This window comes from Scyliorhinus torazame, chromosome 10, assembly GCF_047496885.1.
Source record: "Scyliorhinus torazame isolate Kashiwa2021f chromosome 10, sScyTor2.1, whole genome shotgun sequence".
In the NCBI taxonomy this organism is placed as follows: Eukaryota; Metazoa; Chordata; class Chondrichthyes; order Carcharhiniformes; family Scyliorhinidae; genus Scyliorhinus; species Scyliorhinus torazame.
This window is the reverse complement of record NC_092716.1, coordinates 204,907,605-204,929,634: the sequence shown is the minus strand read 5'-3', so window position 1 is coordinate 204,929,634 and position 22,030 is coordinate 204,907,605. Positions and strand designations below refer to the sequence as shown.

General features: G+C 47.1%; 1 protein-coding gene across 5 annotated transcripts in view; it reads left to right on the top strand.

Annotated features, from left to right (window-relative positions):
- The window catches only part of ush1c (Usher syndrome 1C), a 420,683-nt gene that overhangs the window by 394,865 nt on the left and 3,788 nt on the right, over window positions 1-22,030 (top strand). For all 5 annotated transcript variants that reach the window (XM_072466296.1, XM_072466295.1, XM_072466293.1 and 2 more), the window contains 2 exons: window positions 3,391-3,500; window positions 17,427-17,482. In XM_072466296.1, the coding sequence (XP_072322397.1) occupies window positions 3,391-3,500; window positions 17,427-17,482 (166 nt within the window). The remainder of the gene's footprint in view (window positions 1-3,390; window positions 3,501-17,426; window positions 17,483-22,030) is intronic.

Genomic DNA, 22,030 nt, shown 5'->3' with positions numbered 1-22,030 from the left:
TTTCCCTCCATACCAGGCAACATCCTGGTAAATCTCCTCTGCACCCGCTCCAAAGCCTCCACGTCCTTCCTATAATGCGGTGACCAGAACTGTACGCAATACTCCAAATGCGGCCGGACCAGAGTTCTGTACAGCTGCAACATGACCTCCTGACTCCGGAACTCAATCCCTCTACCAATAAAGGCCAACACTCCATAGGCCTTCTTCACAACCCTATCAACCTGGGTGGCAACTTTCAGGGATCTATGTACATGGACACCTAGATCCCTCTGCTCATCCACACTTTCAAGAACTTTACCATTAGCCAAATATTCCGCATTCCTGTTATTCCTTCCAAAGTGAATCACCTCACACTTCTCTACATTAAACTCCATTTGCCACCTCTCAGCCCAGCTCTGCAGCTTATCTATATCCCTCTGTAACCTGCTACATCCTTCCACACTATCGACAACACCACCGACTTTAGTATCGTCTGCAAATTTACTCACCCACCCTTCTGCGCCTTCCTCTAGGTCATTGATAAAAATGACAAACAGCAACGGCCCCAGAACAGATCCTTGTGGTACTCCACTTGTGACTGTACTCCATTCTGAATATTTCCCATCAACCACCACCCTCTGTCTTCTTTCAGCTAGCCAATTTCTGATCCACATCTCTAAATCACCCTCAATCCCCAGCCTCCTTATTTTTTGCAATAGCCTACCGTGGGGAACCTTATCAAACGCTTTGCTGAAATCCATATACACCACATCAACTGCTCTACCCTCGTCTACCTGTTCAGTCACCTTCTCAAAGAACTCAATAAGGTTTGTGAGGCATGACCTACCCTTCACAAAGCCATGCTGACTATCCCTGATCATATTATTCCTATCTAGATGATTATAAATCTTGTCCCTTATAATCCCCTCCAAGACTTTACCCACTACAGACGTGAGGCTCACCGGATGATAGAACTGCAACAGTAAAACATATAACTTACCTATAATACACATTCAGATGATGATGAACTACTCGTATTATATAAAGATGATAGTCTACCTCACTTCACAATGTGTTCATGCTGTCAAGCATATTTTTGATTTCATGTCTTAAATGTCATGAAGATGAATGACAACTTTGCTCACAAGCCCTGAGTGTAATCAATGGGTCTTGGCCTCATCAGTGCCTAATGAAAGATCGTTGTGCAGCAAATTTTACTGCAAAGGCAGTGATGCGACAGTGAGTTCATGACATGGTTTTATTTGAAATTTTTGAGAAGGAGGAGGTGCTCAGATGGAAGGCAAGCCATAACGCCTAGCTGTAGGAGCGCTGAATCATGGCCTTCCTGGTGTCCCTGCCTCTCTGAAGGTTTCTCATGTCTGGCTCCTCGTACTCACCATGTGTCTGCCCGGGCTCAACATCTGAGTTATCATTGGATTCCTCCTCTGAGGCAACTGCACCTGCATTAGTGACCTCTTGATCCAAGACTATACAGATTAAAAGATTAAAACACACAACTGTGATGAGCGACACTCACTCTGAGCGGATATTGCAGCGCCCCCACCACCACCAAGCGGTCTGGTGTCGGAAGCTCATTTTAAACAGACCTATTGTCCTCCCCACCACTGCCCTTGTGGAAGCATGACAGCGATTGTAGTCTTCCTCTGCCTCTGTCCTCGGGTGCCTGAGAGGCATAATGATTCACCTTTCAAAGGATAGCTTCCGTCACCCACTAACCATCCCTCGTGATGAGCTGGAGCTGCAAACAGCCTTGGCACTTGTGAGTAGCAGAGTACATGGGCATCATGGGAACTGTCAGGGTATTCTCGCACAAACCTGTAGAAACTGTATCTTGTGCTCGCACTCAATTTGAATATTCATGGAGTGATATCCCTTCCTATTGACAAAGATGCCTGACTGGTCAGCTGTCTTGATGGCCACATGGGTGAAATCAATGGCACCTTGGATGTGGGGAAGCCCTGAAATTGCCACAAAGCCCCTTGCTCACTCAGCCTGGCTGGCTTGGTCCATCCTCAAATGGATGAATATGTTTACCTGCCTGAACAAAATATTAGTCACCAGCTTGATACATCTATGCACAGCTAACTGAGAGACTCTGCAAAGATCACCCATTGACCCCCTGGAAGGATCTGGAGGCATAAAGGTTAAAGGTTACAGTGACATTGGATAGTCATCCATGTAGTTGGAGGCTATCACCTGGCAGTTGGTTGTGACAGCTACCCTTGAAAGGCGACGCCTCCTGCAACACTGGACCTTGGTCATTTTGAGGTGGTTAGATCACTGCCTTGGCAACTGGATAGTGGCGTCTTCTGTGGGCCTGTCCTCCTTGCTCTTCCTGCTGGCCTTGAGCACCATGTGCCTGCTTCTCTCCTCTGCGGTGATACCTGCGACCACCTGGCCTCCTTTTATTGCGGCCCCTCTATTCCTCCTCAGGGGAGGTGCTGCCTGTTAAATACACAATACCCATCTGCTGAAATGCTAATGGGCCTGACTTGTGCACTGTAGATGCCATGGATTGGAAATCTCAGAGAGATGTTCCAAGACTGAAGTGTCCTGAGAAGTCCAAAAGATTTGCACACACCTCAAAAGAAAGCAGTGAAAATGTTCACAAAACTCGAGTATAAATCCAAACCAAACTCTCAAAAACTTCTACCAACTTAGTCTGCCTTTGTTCCTGTCTCATTTTATCCCACCCTTGGACGGCGGATTGTCCGCTTGCCCATGTTGCCCATGCTCTGACCTAAAAATTGCTTGGGCAACGTAAAATCCAGGTTAATTAATGTTTAAATCATTTAAAGCCTTTTTAATTACTGGCGGGCACCGATCTGACTCGCGCCCATCGACTGGATAATTGCGCAAGTGCACAATGACATTGGGATGCATGCCTGACTCCTTGCACAATTTTGCGTGCTACCGGGTCGGGCATGGCCCAAAATGTGGACTTAAAATTCTGGGCCACATCTTAAGGAAGATTTACTGACCGCGGAAAGGGTGCAGGTAAATTTACCAGAATAATATCTGGATTACACAAGCTACTATTCGCTGGAATTTAAGGGGTGGCTTGATTGGCGTTTTCAAGATCTTAAGTACAATATGTTGTTTAAGTTGAAATAAAATACTGCCCCCCGTTGAGGAGCCTATGACTTGGAATGTACCGGTAGTCAAAAAATTAGAGCTAGACCTTTAGAAGTCAATTTAATAAATACTTATACAAGCAAAAGGTGGGAGAAGTTTGGATCTCTCTTCCAAAAATGGCAATTGATGCTAGGTCCATTGGCAGATTTTTGTTAACCAAAGGTCTTTGGGGATGTAGGTCACATATTAGCCATGATTTCATTGATAGGTGGAACAGGCTCAAGGGACTAAATGGACTAATTGTTTCTTCTTTAGGTGGAATTGTGAAGGGTGACCATATAATGGCTGTCAATGGAAAGATTCTCACTGATGCCACTCTACATGAAGCCCAAACGACAGTGGCAAAGTCTTGGAATAGTGGTGGTGTAAGTATATTTATCCTTCATAGAGTTATTTAGTGTGTGCCAAAAAGCTACCCAGTAACGAAGGGGTGGCACATGGCACAGTGGTTAGCACTGGGACTAAAACACTGAGGACCCGGGTTTGAATCCTGGCCCTGGGTCACTGCCGTGTGGAGTTTGAACATTCTCCTCGTGTCTGTGAGGGTTTCACCCCCACAACCCAAAGATGTGCTGGTTAGGTGGATTGACCACGCTAAATTTCCCCTTAATTGGAAAAGAAAAATAATTGGATACTCTAAATTTATTTTGAAAAAGCTGCCCAGTAACATGTCTAACAAAGGAGAAAATTGGATCCAATGAAATTAACTTCAGACACAAAATTTATTATTTTCATCCCTTCCCCCCAGAAAAATCTCACATCATCGATGGATATAGTTAATTTTCAGTAACAGTACTCAGGTCTGTCTGACCACCATGTATTTTGATTCTTCTACTGCCTGTGTTGTGACACTGTTCCTATCCCAATTTTGGGTGAGCTGCAGCTGAGCATTGGAAAGACCATTGCCATTGCATTAACCACTTGCCACAAACTCCATATTCAACCACTGAATCAAATCCTTTTCGGAGCCACGATTCCAGATTGTTTGCAACTTCAGCATCCTATTTCATGAAACGTTGAGCCTCTAAACCTTTATCTTTCTCGATCACAAACATTACCTGCTTCTGCCTCCAAACCTCGACTATTCATATCGGGCAGCACGGTAGCACAGTGGGTAGCACAGTTGCTTCACAGCTCCAGGGTCCCAGGTTCGATTCCTGGCTTGGGTCACTGTCTGTGCGGAGTCTGCACGTTCTCCCCGTGTCTGCGTGGGTTTCCTCCGGGTGCTCCGGTTTCCTCCCACAGACCAAAAATGTGCAGGTTAGGTGAATTGGCCATGCTAAATTTCCCTTAGTGTTGTAGCCATCTGGGATGGCCACTTGCAATAAGGAACAGGGAAGGTCGCAAAGCATCACAGGAGAAATGGACAATGCGAGATTCAGGCAGGCTCAGAGCCTTGAATGTATATTTGTGAGCGAAGAATCCAGACAGTATCGAAACCCCCAACCGATTAGCATTTTGATGGCCCATCTCCGCCAGACAAAAGACTGATACTTGAGCGACCGATATAATCCCAGACATTTCGGCGCCACTCCCTGTACCCAGGAAGCGTAAAAAACAGGGTCAATGACCACTTAGGACACGCCCAGCCACCAAGGCACACGCCCCTTGGTTCGAATCGAACACAGTGATCAAGAATTACCCAATTAGTGGGGTCCAAACTGAAGGACCGCCCAAAAGAGCGCGAAAACCCGCAAGGATAAAGAGAGAGACCACCATGTGTTCGGCCTCTCTTGGACCTGGCACTCCGGCAACGTCTACCTCCAAGTGCAGCACCACCAGAAGCAAGTTCAAGTTCAACGCCCGCTACCAGACGGATGAGCCTAGCTGAGCAGCAGTTACTTCCACAGACCCGATAGACCCAGAATCGAACAGCGGCCACTGTTCCTCTGACCTAAGCTGGGTGCCTGAAGTTAAGTACAGGTTGTCATAGTTGATAGGTGTCGTTTAACTAGTAGTGCTTGTGTTGCATGATAATTGTGTGTGTAAATAAAGTACCATTGATCTTGAACTAATTAACTGGTGTTTGGCTCTTTGATCGATATCCGGTTGAACCTTGTGGTGGTATCATTTGACACCTGGCAACTCTGAGCAATATAATATTGATATCCAAAGAAAGAAGGGCAACCTCATTGATTGCCATATTTACAGTAGGTAAAAAAAGACAACAGTTATTGGCGACATCTGACGGGACTCAACCCAGAAGTGACTGTGTCACTCCGAGAGAACCCACAAAACGATTGAATTAGAAATCCAAATTGGCAAAGTAAAAGAAACCACAAGCGAAACCAGTATCGATCAAACCTCCAAAATTCGTAAGTGTGTAATTTGCATGCGCACGAACAAAGGGATATAAGGTAACCTCGATAGATTTTGTTGCGTGAAACTTTCGGGAGTTGCGTAAACCGGAAAATAGCTTGAGCCGTACCCGTGTTTGCACCACCGCTTTATTCCCCCTTGTTCCAAATTCCCGGTAGAATCAGAGATAATCGTAGGGATGGCAATGAAGGCAATGGAATGCCTTATGCATCCAGAAGAGCCCGAGGTCGCAGAGCAGAACAGTGTCCCATATGGGAAGAAGAGATTGGGAAATATCTAAAGGGGAAAGGATGGCCCCTATGGTCGGAATTTTGCGCGAATGAGGAAACAGGTCCTGGCAGCACAGGAAAAACTTGGTGGTGCAGCCTGACCGAGACCCACAAGAAGAATTTGAGTAGAGTTCGTACGGCGATGGCAATCGTGTCCTGCTTGGCACAATTGCGAGGCAGAGAGGAGGTCGTGAGGACGCTCCGTAGACAGCTTGAGGAGAAAGAGAGGAGTAGAGAGGGAAATGTTAGCGAGTGTGAGAGAGTAAACGAGCAACTCCGAGAGCAGCGAGCGACGAAGGACAAGGAGATGGCTGATGTCAAGAGGGCACACCAATCTTGTCTCGCCCACCTAAGCAGCTTTCAGATTCAATACGATAAGGCCTACCAGGACACGCAAAGTGCGGTGTTGGTAAGAGAGGAAACGGAGAACCAAGCAGAACAGTTGAGAAAACAATGTAAGGATTTAAAGGCAGCCCTCCGAGCACTCCACAGTTCCACCACAGAACAGAGGCAGAGTTCGGTGGACCATGCCAAGTGCAGGCAGCAAATTGCAAGATTGCAATCACTGCTATCCGTTCAGAACGGGTTCAGAGATAACTTTGGGCCACAGTTAGATCAGGAAGATGGCCCCGATTGGCAGAAACTTAATGAAACAGCCCAACGATACGTGACGGAGACAGAAAATCAGAATGAAGCCCCCCAGGCCCCGAAAAGGAAAGCACCCGTACCACCGACTGCACAAGCAGCACCCAACCCAATGAATCCCATCGCCACGCAGCGTAGGAGAACAACAGAAGACCAACGTAATTTTGTCTCCACCACCCCACTAACCATCACCCAGTTAAGAAATGCCCAAGATAAAATTGAGACTTTTCACCCCACGTCAGACCCACACCACTTTTTCAAACGAGTTAGGCAACTGACCGTCATGTACGGTCTGGACGAGCAGGAAGAAGTAAAACTCATAGTGATGAGCCTTGACCCGTCAGTTAGTTCAGCCCTTCCCGACCCACAAAATGTAGGAGGAGGTAGCCTCCAAATATGAAAACAGCCATTTTAGATGCCATTGGCTTCAATAGAGGAGATCCAGTAGAAGGACTCAACCGGTGCAGACAGAAAAAGGGAGAGAATCCAACAGCATTTGCTGGATGCCTCTGGATCCACTTTACTGCAGTATTCTGTGATTTAGCCCGCGCTCATTTATCTGTAGACAATACGGCCAAATGGACCCGTATTCTAGTCTCCCACGCCATGGAGGCAGGACAAAAGGCATGTGCCAACTACGACCCCTCAGACCCGGCACACAATTAAGTGTGGGTACTGAAACGATTATCTAGAGCTTGGGAACAGTCCTTACAGAAAAAGACAGACCAAGAAAGAGTAGACGCCAACATGAATCCAGTAAGGGCACACCAAGATCCCGCACGGGTAAATGAAGGCAGAAGTAACACACAGCACCCTAAAGTGCAGGAATGTTACAATTGTGGACAGAAAGGACATTAGTCACGAGAATGTCAAGCCCCACCCGAAACAGCAACGGAATCAGCCCACAAATGCCCCCCCTAGGAACAATGCCAGACCCATTCACAGCGTTAGCACCCGATCAGATAATTTGGCCATAAATGGCACCGATTGATGGTGTTCGGACTCCCCAACTTGGGTCTGCGACACATTTTGTGATAACTACGGAAGACCGGTAGTTGCAGGCACAATCCGGGGACACCCAGTAGAGTTCCTTTGGGACACAGGAGGGTCCCGAACCACATTAAACCCCTCCACGATGTACCAGCGAGATATATGGCCCAATACAGACACCAATATCCTTAGTGGCTTTACAAGTCACCTCCAGCAGGGACACATTACAGCCCCTGTGGATCGACAACATTAAAACAAAACACTCAGTCATTTTGGTAGATTTACCCCAGACAGTAGAACACATCTTGGGAATAGATTTTCTGAGTTCACACAACCTTTCTTTCGATCCCGTAAATAAATGTGTGTGGAAAATGGCCAGAGCAGCACGAGCCCCCGCCACGCTCACAGTAGGAGACTACGCTCATAGGATTAGCTCAGTGGGAGAGTACTGGTTTGATCCACAAACCATTACCACAGACAAAGCAGTTAGAGAAGTCTTGAAAAGACATAAAGCACCGTTTGCCCAACACAAGCACGATTGCAGTAAGATCCCAGGAGTGGTTAACATTACAGGTCCCAATCCTAAGCCCCAGAAGCAATACGGCTTTCCACAGCAAGCTGAGGGAGAGATAGCCAAAGTAATCCAGAGTTTATTGGACCAAGGAGTAATTCAGCCCATAGCATCATCGTACAATGCCCCGATTTGGCCCGCAGGAAAACCAGATGGTTCATGGCGACTGACGATCGATTATAGGGAATTACACAAAGTAACTCCGTTAGCAGCCCCCACCGTTGCCACAAGTCCCGAGACCATGTTAAAACAGGGACTTCAGTCAAAATATTTCACGGTTTTGGACATTAGCAATGGCTTTTGGTCCATTCCACTGGACAAAACGTGCCAGTACAAATTTACGTTCACTTTCCAGGGACAGCAGTACACGTCGACATGCCATCCACAAGGCTTCCACAACTCCCCCGCCATTTTTGACAGACAATTGGTGAATGGATTAGCAAAATATTCCCGACCTGAATGCCTCGTTCAGTAAGTGGACAACTTGCTCCTACAGACTGACACCAAGGAAGAGCATGTTTCGCTTCTTTTGGAACTATTAGGACTCCTCAAAGAAATTGGATGCAAAATTAACCCCCAAAAGACCCAAATTCTCCAGGAAAAAGTCACTTATTTAGGTACAGTCATCACGCATGGTAAGTGTGAAATAGAACAGAAACGGATAGATTTGATTGTAAAATTGCCCTTGCCCCAAAATGTTACAGCACTCCGGTCATTTTTAGGACTGGTCGGTTACTACAGGAACCACATAGACGGTTTCGCCACAAAAGCAGCCCCACTTTCCGAGCTCCATAAGAAACAGGCCCCATGGAAATGGCTTCCATAGCACACGGATGCCGTAGACACATTGAAATGCGCCCTAAGCTCAGCCCCCACTTTGCAGGCCCCAGATCCACACTCCCCATATGCAATAGAGGTAGCGACCACCGACCGAACCTTCTCGTACATAACAGGACTCAACCCCGTAACTAATTTGAGCGAGCACACCCTGACACAGCTTTTATTAGATGGTAGATTAAAAGACGGCACAGTGAGCCAAATTCGAGAAGCGCGCTGGACCCAACTCCTACAAGGATGCGACATTACGGTAAAACGGACAAAGACGCACACGTTTCAGGCCGACAATTTACACTATGCAGGAACCCCACATGAGTGCGAGATCATTGCAGCCAAGCACAGTATAGGCCCCTTTGTTCCCAAATCGGTGCTGAAAAAGACAGGCATCCGACCACAGACGACCCAGCCCACAGACAAAGCTCTGAAAATGTATGTAGACAAATTGAGAAATGGCCATGTGCCGATGTAACCTCATGACTGGATTTCCTTCTTTTTTGTTTCACTGCGTGCGGGTGTAGGGGCTAAAGGAGCCAATGTTGTATATATTTGGACAAGGGAAGGCATGGGACTTTCACTCAAAATGAGGGCTCTTTGGGTGTAGGTGGATATGCGGGGTGTGTGCTAAAAGGGGATCTCTGGGCTTTCCTAGGGCTGGGCAAGGGGGAAAGGGACCCGGGCGGGAGCTTCCACGCTGGCCGGTTTAAGCCGACCAGTGAACGGGAGTGAGGTGGGGGGAGGGGCTGCGGCCATCGGAGCCTGGTAGAACAGGGTCCGAGTGGTCTAGCCGGGGTGGAAAGTTGGGGGGAAGGAACCGAGGTTGGGAGGAGGAGTTTTACAAGAGGCAGTGGATGGGAGGAGCTGGTGACTTGGGCGGTGGGGGGGGGGGGGGGGGGGGGTGCAACTCTTGGGTATCATGTACGGTACTCTTTCAGAGGCTGGATGGCGTTGAGTGTAGGGGGGGAGGGGGGAGTGGACTCTATAGGTCAATGGTGACCATGGGCGGTCCCGGACTCCTTTTTCTTTTTCTCCTTTGTTTTTTGTTTCCACCGTGGGAGGGTTTGTTTTATTGGATGCATATATTGACAGGTGGGCCGTTCTTTGGGGTGGTGGGAGGATGGGATCATTGGTATTGTTAAGGGGATTGATTTTGTATTTGTTACCATTTACTGTTTGTGGGCGGGGTGTAAATTCTTGAAGGAAAATGTGAAAATGTAGAATTAAAACAATATTTTAAAAATAAAAAAGTAGGAATGTGATGCTGCTATTGTGTATTTTGTATTGTGATATAAGTTCTTTGGTTATTAGATAGCAGCATGAGTGTAGTTCAGTTAAGGACAGTTAGAGGTTCCCCTTTTTTGTGTGTAAAGAGACTGAAATGTATGTTTGAATGTTATAGTGCCCCTTAGAATTTTTAGAGATATGTGTTGTATTAGGGAAAACTTAGGTAAATATTTTGACCCATAGGACATAGTAGGATAGAACCTGTCTTTGATTGAGGGTACCCGGCATGTCAGAGAACAGGAGAAGATCCAGTAGTGTGATCCTTCATGCTTCGCATTGAGGATCAATCGGTTCGGACTGTAGCCACCTGGGATGGCCACTTACAATAAGGAACAGGGAAGGTCACAAAGCATAACGGGAAAAATGGACAGTGCGAGATTCAGGCAGGCTCAGAGCCTGAATGTATATTTGTGAGCGAGGAATCCAGACGGTATCGAAACCTCCAGCCGATTAGCATTTTGATGGCCCATCTCCGCCAGACAAAGGACTGATACTTGAGCAACCGATACAATCCCAGACATTTCGGGGCCACTCCCTGTACCCAGGAAGTGTAAACAACAGGGTCAGTGACCGCTTAGGACACGCCCAGCCATCAAGGCACCCGCCCCTTTATTGGTTCGAATCGAACATTGTGATCAAGAATTACCCAATTAGTGGGGTCCAAACTGAAGGACCGCCCAAAAGAGCGCGAAAACCCGCAAGGATAAAAAGAGAGACCACCATGTGTGAGGCCTCTCTTGGACCTGGCGCTCCGGCAACATCTACTTCCAATTGCAGCACCACCAGAAGCAAGTTCAAGTTCAACGCCCGCTACCAGACGGATGAGCCCAGCTGAGCAGCAGTTACTTCTCCAGACCCGATAGACCCAGAATCGAACAGCGGCCACTGTTCCTCTGACCTAAGCTGGGTGCCTGAAGTTAAGTACAGGTTGTCATAGTGGATAGGTGTAGTTTAACTAGTTGTGTTTATGTTGCATGATAATTGTGTGTGTAAATAAAGTACCCTTGATCTTGAACTAATTAACTGGTGTTTGGCTCTTTGATCGATATCCGGTTGAACCTTGTGTTGGTATTATTTGATACCTGGCAACTCTGAGCAATATAATATTGATATCAAAAGGAAGAAGAGCAACCTCATTGATTGCCATATTTACAGTAGGTAAAAAAGGCAACAGTGTCCAAAATGGTTTGATTGGGTTACGGGGATAGGGTAGAGATGTGGGTTTATATAGGGTGATCTTTCCATGGGCCTGTGCAGATTAGATGGGCTGAATGGTCTCCTTCTGCACTATAAATTCTATTAAATATCTTTACCCAACGTATCCCTACTCACCCTTCACTGGCATTGGTTTATATTCTCCAGTGTCCCGTAAGACAAGTTTCTTAAACCAGATGTATTGTCACCCATCCTAATGTCGTCTCCTTTAGCTCACTGTCTCTTGTTACCATAAGGTGAAGCATGTTGGGATGTTTTTCCATACAAAGGCCATGCAAATTGTTATTGGCCTGGATTTTGTGGTGGAAGTCATTGTTAGACTATCAGCAGTCCCCGTTATTAAGGAGCAAATCAGACAGCAACTTCCAGCTTCCATATGTGTGCAACTAAACGCAGGAATCATGATATTTTGGAGGTTTTGTTCCAATTAAGGGGCAATTTAACATGGCCAATTCACATAGCTTGCATAAGTTTTTGGGTTGTGGGGATATTCTAGAATTGGGTACTCAAAATTTATTTTAAAAAAGAGATACATTAGGGCAGCACGGTGGCGCAGTGGTAGCATTGCTGCTTCACGGCGCCGAGGTCCCAGGTTCAATCCCGGCTCTGGGTCACTGTCCATGTGGAGTTTCCACATTCTCCCCGTGTTTGCGTGGGTTTCGCCCCCACAACCTAAAGATGTTCAGGGTAGGTGGATTGGCCACACTAAATTGCCCCTTAATGGGAAAAAATGAATTGGGTACTCTAAATTTATTTTTAAAAAGAGATAAATTACTTGCCCTGTTCACACTGGTTGTAATCCCTTGCAGAGTATTCTGTTCTGATTTAGACTCCCATTGCCAGTCAAAAGCCACAAGAGCTTTTGGGCATCAGTGTGCATTATGAATGGTGAATGCCATTTATTTGCCACTGACTACACAATCTGGGTCAATATGTTTCCTGTGGAACCATGGCAGTAGTTAGTAGGTCTCCTCAGCATTTCCCATAACAAGCTAGATATAATGCGTAAGTTATAAATTAACAGGAGCATTCTAGCATGTAACACATTGTGCACTTCCAAATTTCTTTGTTTCATATTCTCTATTTCCTTCGTGAGCTTCTGAAGTGACGTCTCTTTTCCAACCCTTTTGTTCTCCATTGCTGTCACTCATCTTCCTTGCTGTGCTGTCTGCATCATTCGGATAACTTTTTCCTTTCATTGTTTCCATCTAATTTATTCTGTCATTCCACCCTCCCATGCCATCCCTGACACCATATGTCTCTTCTGTGATCTGTAGATTTCCATCTCTGTGTGAATCTTACAGTATTCCTACGTTTGACAGACTGAAAATCCATCCCTTGTTTTTTTTTAAAGCTTAATAGTGTGTACCTAAGGGTGAGAGGGAGCATGAAATGAGTTAGTCATATCTACAATTGTGTTTGTCGACATTATTGATAGAGAAACATACTGGTCCAAGGGTTTTTTTTGTTGTATTTTCCCTGTGACTGCAAAAACAAAATTGATTTCAGTTTTGTGTTATTTGTGTATTAAGTGAAATACAGTGTGATGGAAAAAAGTCACAGATGGTGATAGAATACAACGGTTTCTCTGACTAATGGGTTTTATTGAATTTCAGTTTTCAAAACATCCAGTGCCATTAGGTAACTGATTACTTCAATATCCAGGTGATAAGGTGTAGATAATGGCTTTATCTGGAAAATATGTATTTAAATAGCACTTTCAGCACTGGAGAAGCTCAGAACGCAATATACAATATATAATTTTTTTTAAATGCATGCCCAAGCTAAAGGAGATATTAGGAGGGATGGCTGAATGTTTGCACCAAGAAGTGATTTTAAAGTAGTGCCTTAAAGAAGGAGAGAGGAAAATGGAACAGCAGAGGGCTAAAGTTACGTTTGCTCCCATTTTGAGGCACGGAGGTCAGACACCTCTCCGCCTGCTCCCTGGTGCCATTGAGGCAGACAGCAATGCTAACTTTGAGCTGCTTCCTGCTTTCCATGATTGTAGCATTCATTAATCTTGCTGGCTGAAAGCTGAACAGGGGGCCAAGAGGCATTTATCGGAGGGCCTGCTATCCGGGACTCAGATGATGTCATTGATGAGGCAGCATATAGGAGGATACTGATGAGAACCCACACTGAGATGCTTGGTGCCTTGTCAAGTCTGTCAATCAGGCTTGGCAAGGCACCTGTCAGTCAAGGAGCTTGAAAGAATCCAGTTTCAACATAGCTGAACACATCACACAAAGTTTGGAGCCCATCTTTCCTGTCATTGGAAGTAGCGGCCAAATCCAAACAAGCACTTGTTGGACATGGTGCAGTGTCTAGTAGCCACTGTCTCAGCTTCTACTGCAATATAGGTGAAAGCTACTCAGCATATCAGTGCTGCAACGGAAGCTCAGACTTAAGTCATGAGACTTGGTGCATTGCAGTCTCAGGCTGCCGCCGACATGGTTGCAGAACTCAGTGCATGCAGGCACTCACAGGAGCCCAGCCATCCGTACTCAAACAGCTTACTAGGATTCTTGACATGCCACCCAGGGATTGGTAGTGGCTCCATGTGAATGAATCAACTGTCCTCTCTCTGAATATCAACATTTGTGCTCCCACCATTGCCCCTCCACGAATGCCTTAGCAGTTACCTCTCAATTAGCAAGTCCGCCCAGCACTAATGCCAAGGCGGTACACTCCAAAACAGGGCCTTCAAGATCCCTTCAAGACCCCTAGTTGCACAAGGGTGTCCTGCAAGGCCATTTGCAATCGCTCCTCATGGCAGTCTCAAACCTACCATGCTCCAGTCACTGTAGCATAGCTTAGGAACACTAGGAGAGGGAATGCCACTTGCAAATCGGGCATTAAGGAATTTGACATACAGAATAATTCAATTCTGTTTGCGTAAATGGATGTATTTATGGTTAAAGATATTATGGTAAGGTTATTGTTTGTAGTTTTTAATTGAGGATCTTGGCCAATGGGACACTGGAATGTGGAGTACCAGTTGAATGGCAAGTTGGAGGATTGTGAAGCATGTTGGTGAAGAGATGTTCTCCAATCACAAAAGGAATCCGAGCAGCTACACTCTGTCAGCACATGTGTAGTGAAGGGTTGCCAGATGCATTATTTCCTTCTCCTGTTCCTTATCTTCCTCCTCCTCCCCCTCTTCGTCCTCCTAAGGTGACCTCCAGATGCTGGTGTAAATGGCTGTAAGTTCACGATGCATGTATGTGAGCAGCATGGTAACACAGTGGTTAGCACTGTTGCTTCACAGTGCCAGGGTCCTAGGTTCAATTCCCGTCTTGGGTCACTGTCTGTGCGGAATCTGCACGTCCTCCCCAAGTCTGCGTGGGTTTCCTCTGGGTGCTCCGGTTACCTCCCACAAGTCCCGAAAGATGAGCTGTTAGGTAATTTGGACATTCTGAATTCTCCCTCTGTGTACCCGAACTAGCGCCAGAATGTGGCCACTAGGGGCTTTTCACAGTCACTTCATTGCACTGTTGATGTAAGCCTACGTGTGACAATAAAAGATTATTATTATTGTGGCGGACACAGCAGATCACCACGGATGTGGAGATTCCCTACGGCGTCTACAGGAGGACTGTCCCCGTGATTGGGGTAGCAGAAACATTGCTTTAGTATGCAGATTACTTGCTCCACAATGTTCCTGTGGTGCCATGACTCCTGTTATATGCTCGTCCTCCTCATCTGGTCAGATAGCTAAGGAGGGAGCCATCAACCAGGTGTGGAGGGAGTATCTCTTGTTTCTGAGCAGCTACCCTCTGGTTCCTCCTATGGGCCTGCAGAAAGTGGGAATGGCAGACTGTCTCAAATAGTGCCCTTCACTAACATTATGCTCTCAGCTGCTGATCAGTATTGAATGCTCTGTGGGCCACGCTGGAAGTGGCAGACACTAGCCAGCACTAGAATGTCTCTGGAGCAGTCGTAGCACCAACCTCAGTGAGTTTTGAGGAGGAAATTCCAGAGTGTGGTTCCAAGGCAGCTGATGGATTGAAGGGAGAGGAACACACAACAGATTGGAGCCGAGAAAGACTTATTAGTTGGGTGTAGATTTTCATAGGTTTACAGGCATAGGGAGAGTCAGGCCATGGAAGGATTTAGACAAAATATTAAGAATTTTAAATTTGAGACACTGGGAGAACAGGAACAAATACGAATTGCTTGTAACTTAAAATCATATTATTATTCATGGGTTAATTTTTTTGTTTAGATCAATTTTAGCATTTTATGGTTCAGCCATCTATCAAATTGGAACTGGAAGCATGCAACCTGCAGAGTGTACACATACTTCACCTCCCACTGTTCATTGATGATTATTATATCATGAAATTAACTCCCTCACTGCCTCATAAAGCTCCTTCCAATAATTCTGCAAAAAGAACAATCAGTATGATTCATACGTCTATATTTTTGTTTCCCATTTCTGCTGATTTTTTTTTTTTAGTTTAGAGTGCCCAATTCATTTTTTCCAATTGAGGGGCAATGTAGGTGGCCAATCCACCTATCCTGCACATTTTTGGGTTGTGGGGGCGAAACCCACGCAAACACGGGGAGAATGTGCAAACTCCACAGAGGCTGTGACCCAGAGCAGAGATTGAACCTGTGTCCTCGGCGCTGTGAGGCAACAGCGCCACCGTGCTGCCCTAATCTATCTCTGATGATGGTTCATTACTTTTCTCAAGTTGTTAGTGCCCCCCAATCAATCACTTGTTTAATTATTTGTAAAATGATTCTTAGTAAGAATGAGAAGGTAGAGGCATACTTGCATGAGATCAAAAGCAATTCCATAATGATGCTCAAGACACAAGTTAATAGAAGAGTACACACTGGTTACAATTTATTTAGCCAGTCACTTTGGACCGATACATTAGGATGGCGATTGCTTAGCTCAGTTGGCTAGAAGACCTGTTCGTGATATGGAGCGATGCCAACAGTGTGGGTTCAATTCCTGTACTGGCTGAGGTTATTCTCAACCTGCCTCTCACGTGAGGTGTGGTGACCTTCAGGTTAAATCACCACTGATCAGTTCTCAAAGGGGAAAGCAGGGGCATCTTGGACTATATCTATACAACACTGGTCACTGCAATGTAAATAGACCACTTTACTCTTTTGTCATATTTTTGTTTTTGGCTCTCTGTTTTTGTTGGATAACACTAATGTAAATTTTAACCACATGTATAGTTAAAGGATGTAAATTCTTTATAACCTCAGTTCTGAGTGACATAACTGTATAATTGAACTGTATGATAAGATATACCTGCCATAAATTAAAAACTTCAATAAAAATATATCTTTAAAATGTAGCAAAAAATAAAATAACTTGCAATTAGCACTGTTGCTTCACAGTGCCAGGGACCCCGGTTCAATTCCCAGCTTGGGTCACTGTCTGTGCGGAGTCTGCACGTTCTCCCCGTGACTGTGTGGGTTTCCTCCGGGTACTCCAGTTTCTTCACACAATTCCTGAAAGACGTGCTTGTTTGGTGAATTGGACATTCTGAATTCTCCCTCACTGTACCCAAATAGGCGCCGGAGTGTGGCGACTAGGGGATTTTCACAGTAACTTCATTGCAGTGTTAATGCAAGCCTACTTGTGACACTAATAAAGATTATTATTATTGTACAGTGGTAAACATGGTAAAACAGCCTAAGGCACTTCACAAGCACATCAGGTTATTAGCCATAGTCCACAAATGACCAGAGGCATCTTTCTCCATGAGAGAGAGGCAATTGGTTAAATATAGCTTGAGATACATCAATTTGCAATTCTGGGGCAAGGTGTGGAGGCAGGTCTCCATGAACTACTGCAGCCAGTATAGGGATTGAACCCATGCCCTAGGTGTCATTGTGCATCATACTCTAGCATCTAGCCAACAGTGAAACTGGATCCTGCAATCATCAACTGACACTCCCAGACACTGAAAGGAAGTAATTAGATTGTAATCAAGCATAGGAACCAGCTGGGTTTTTTTCTTTCCAGCCTTTTAGGAGATTTGGATTAATTTTTACACCTCTGTCAATGCCTAGCTGCGACCAGTTAAGGCAGCTCAAGCCTCATTCTTCCTGATCTCTAACTGTCTGCTTTTGTCTATCAGAGAACCATCAAAAACCATTATCAACAGTAACTTAGAGCTATTGTATTTCTATTACAGGACTGGATAGACCTCGTTATTGCCTTGTCCCCGCCAAAGGAATATGAAGATGAAGTGTAAGTTAAATTTACAGCCAGGCTTTGGTGAATTTCCATCTCTCCTTAGTGGAGTATTGATCATGTGAATTACCATTTTATATTAATCTTTTTTTTTAATTCTCTATTTCTAATGTCATCACTCTACCACTTGCTGCTCTTCAAAATAAAGAACAGGCAAAGGACTGTTCTTAATTTTGTTATGCACATGAATATTTTTTTAAATCTTTTAATCTTAAATGAACACCAACTACTGAATCCATTGTGTGGATATCATGAATAAACAGTGAGTAATCAAACATACAGGTTCCATGTACAGAACAGCTCCTTGTTGGTAAATTCAAGGCTTAGAAGCAAGTTGGCAATGATACCTTGCACACCTGTCATCCTGGCTTCAGGAAACGTGGGTGGGATTCTCCAATAATGGGGCTACGTCCCCACGCCAGCGTCAAAACACAGGCGTTCCTTAAGAAAGTCCAGAGTGATTCTCTTATCTGCAAGGGGCTAGCAGGGCCCCGGAGTGCTCCTCACAGCTCTGGCTGCGGATACGGGGCCCTGCACTTCCGGTTGGGAGTCCGCGCATGCGCACGGCGGCAGCCGCCCCGTGCGACATGGCGGACTGAGCCCGCGGAGTGGCACCAGGAATGTAGGTCCCCGATCGCTTGCCTGGTCATCTGTGAGCCCCCCCCCCCCCCCCCCCCCCCGGTGAAGGATCCCCCACCCCCCACCAGGGCGACCGTGGAGTAAATCCGCAGCCGCCACTGACCGTTCTCGACAGGCAAAATGTGGTTAGAACCACGCCTTCGGGAACTCGGCCAGTTGTCCTCAGAGAATCGCCTCTGTCAATGGCCTCCTATCCGTGCCACGTAGACCATGCGCAAGCGATTCATGGCGATTCTCCGAGGACTGGAGAATTGCAGGTGCGGCGTCGCACCGGATTTCGGCGTCAACGCCCATTCTGCACCCCGTGCCAATCGCGATTTCGGCGTGGAGGCTCGGAGAATCCCGCCCATAACATTTCCAGAAAGGGTTGTCTATAATTTAAATCTTCATTAATTTTAGGTGCAAATCTGCATCTGTGAAAGGGGTAGTTGAATAAAGCAAGTTTTTTTAGTTGCCTTTCAATCAACAGTCGATTACAGACCATCTGAATTCTGTTAAGTCTCTGAAAGATGTTACAAGGAGAGTAATTTAATGGCCGCATTGCAATTAAGCGAGAGGGCGACGAGGCCGTTAGATCGGTGGGAGAGGCCAAAATCGAGAACTGCATCAGATGCCGATCTGTTGGTGCTCTTAGGTAGGGCCGGTACAGACTCGATGGGCTGAATGGCCTCCTTCTGCACTGGAAGCCTGTGATGTCACCTTGCGCTCACCGGGCCATCTGGGAGTGCCCTACATCAACAGGAAGGGGTTCCACTCCCTGAACATACAACTCGTGTGTTACCACCACATGATGATCATGCACATGTGTGCACGTTTCCCAGGGTGTGTGCCCGACAGCTACACCCTGGGGCAGTCAGACATTCCGGCCGCTTCGAGGAGCACCCCAGGATGGCCAGTTGGCTCTTGTAAAATAAGGGGTACCCACTGAGGACCTGGCTAATGACACCAGTACAGAGGCCAGTGACCAATGCGGAGACCCAATAAAACGAGACCCATGCGGCCACATGGGTGAGCGGTGCACTGGACTCCTCAACATGCAGTTCCGATGCCTCGACTGCTCTGGTGGTGCACTGTAGTACACTCCCCAGAGGGTTGCCCACTTTGTGGTGGTCTGCTGTGTCCTCCATAACCTGGCACAGCAACGGGACAACGTGCTGAAGTGAAGAGGAGGATCATGTGGGCACATCCGAGGAGAAGGACGAGGAGCCGCCTGACCAAGATGGAATGGAGGACAAGCCTGGGGAGGGCCCGCAGGACCAGCTGGCGGATGGAGGACAGCTGGCAGCAGTGAGGGTCCGGCAAGCCCAGAGGGCCAGGGAGGCCCTCATCCTCGCCCACTTCACATAGGGTGTGGCCTCGTCCGTCATTCCCCCCGCCCGCCTCTCAACCCCCTCCGCTGCCATCCCTCAGTCTTCCCCCACCCCTACCCCTGGCCCACGCCAACAGTGCCTGTCCCCAGTATGCACTCTCCAGGGTGATGGGAGTGTGTCGGCTGTGTAAGTGGGTCACTGTCAAGAGCAGGGTGTTGATGATAACCCGCAGAGAGTTGAACGCTTGAGCTCCTCAATCTACGCCATAATCTGACCCCTGCCTGTCTGCTGAATGCTCTCTCACACCCATCACCTGCATGTGCTGTACTGGGGGATGGGATGGGGGCAGGGGGTGTGGCTGTAGGGACAGGGGGGCAAGAAGCAAACAGAACCTCCATGTCCAGAGAGCTGGGGCAAGGGATTGGTGCTCAGCCCACATTGCAGAAGAAAGAGCCAGAGACATCATATTTATCGGCATTCACTTTTAAAAATTCTACACACGTGTCCCCAACTGCCCCAATCCCTGATGATGCTGCCCCACTCTCCCAACCCCTTTCCCCTGTGCGGGAGGACAGAGGGCGACCCTGCCTCATTCCCTATACAACTGGAAGTGTCCCCTATTCAGATCCTTGGCAGGTTCCTCACAAATTTGGACCACCCATTCATCAGAGTCTGGGAGGTTGGTGGCACACAATTGCACTTGCGCTTCTATGTGGCAGATGAAGTCACCTTGTTCACACGGTGTGGTGATGGACCGGGATAGGGCATCTGCAATGATCAGCTCTTTGCCTGACATGTAGACAAGTTCGAAGTCATAGCGGCGGAGTCGAAGAAGAATTCGCTTTAACCGAGGTGTCATGTCATTTAAATCCTTCTGGATTATGTGGACTAGAGGCCTGTGGTCTGTTTCCACCATGAATTTCAGCAGGCCGTACACGTAGTCATGAAACTTGACTTCCTGTCAGGAGACCCAGACACTTCTTTTCGATCTGAGCATACCGTTGCTCAGTGGGCGTCATGGCCCTGGAGGCATATGCCACTGGAGCCCAGGACGAGGAGTCATCTCGCTGGAGGAGCACTGCCCCAATGCCGTCCTGGCTTGCATCAGTTGATATCTTGGTTTCCTTGGTTGGGTCAAAGAACGCTAGAACTGGGGCTGTGGGGAGCTTTGCCTTCAGCTCACACCATTCCGCTTCAAGTGTGGGCAGCCACTGGAATTCCGTTGACTTCTTGACGAGATGGCGGAGGGCCGTGGTGTGGGATGCCATATTGGGAATGAATTTCCCGAGAAAGTTGACCATCCCGAGGGAGCGGATGACTGCCTTCTTGTCCTCCGGGGTCTTCATGGCGTTGATCGCCAAGACCTTGTCGGCGTCTGGCCGCACACCCTGCCGCGAGATGTGGTCGCCTAGAAACTTTATATCAGATTGACCAAATGAGCACTTGGCCCTGTTGAGCTGGAGACCATGTCCATGAATTCGCTGGAAGACCTGCTTGAGGCGAGCGATGTGTTCCTGGGGCGTTATGGACCAGATGATCACGTCGTCAACGTATACTCGTATCCCCTCGATGCCCTCCATCATCTGTTCCATGATGCGATTAAACACTTTGGAGGCAGATATGATACCGAAAGGCATGCGGTTGTAACAGTAGCGGCCGAACGGGGTGTTGAACGTGCACAGTTTGTGACTGGACGCGTCCAGCTGTATTTGCCAAACACCTTTCCCGCCAGCCGGCGGGGCGGAAATCACTCCGGCGCGGGCCTAGCCCCTCAAGGTGAGGACTTGGCCCCTAAAGGTGCGGAGAATTCCGAACCTTTTGGGGCGGCCCGACGCCGGAGTGGTTCCCGCCACTCCATTACGCAGGATTCCCCCGCCCCGCCGGGTAGGGGAGAATCCCGGCCCATGATCCTCACACCCATTTTACTGGAAAGGTTGGTTGAAGCAGCTGCAGGTTTGGTCTATAATTCAGAATACTATTTTTGTTTATATCTAAATCCCGTTGTGCAATTGGATTTTGTTTGGATTTTGTTTATTGTCACGTGTACCAAGGTACAGTGAAAAGTATTTTTCTGCGATCAGATCAACTGATCATTAAGTACATGGAAAGAAAAGGAAATCAAAGAAAATACGTAATAGGGCAATGCAAGGTACACGATGTAACTACATAACACCGGCATCGGATGAAGCATACAGGGATGTAGTGTTAATGAGGTCAGTCCATAAGAGGGTCGTTTATGAGTCTGGTAACAGTGGGGAAGAAGTTTGTGCGTGTTCTCAGACTTTGTATTTCCTGCCCGATGGAAGAAGTTGGAAGAGTGAGTAAGCCGGGTGGGAGGGATCTTTGATTATACTGCCCGCTTTCCCCAGGCAGCGGGAGATGTAGATGGAGTCAATGGATGGGAGGCAGGTTTGTGTGATGGACTGGGCTGTGTTCACGACTCTCTGAAGTTTTTGCGGTCTTGGGCCAAGCAGTTGCCATACCAGGCTGTGATGCAGCCAGATAGGATGCTTTCTATGGTGCATCTGTAAAAGTTGGTAAGAATTAATGTGGACATGCTGAATTTCCCTTGTTTCCTGAGGAATTATAGGCGCTG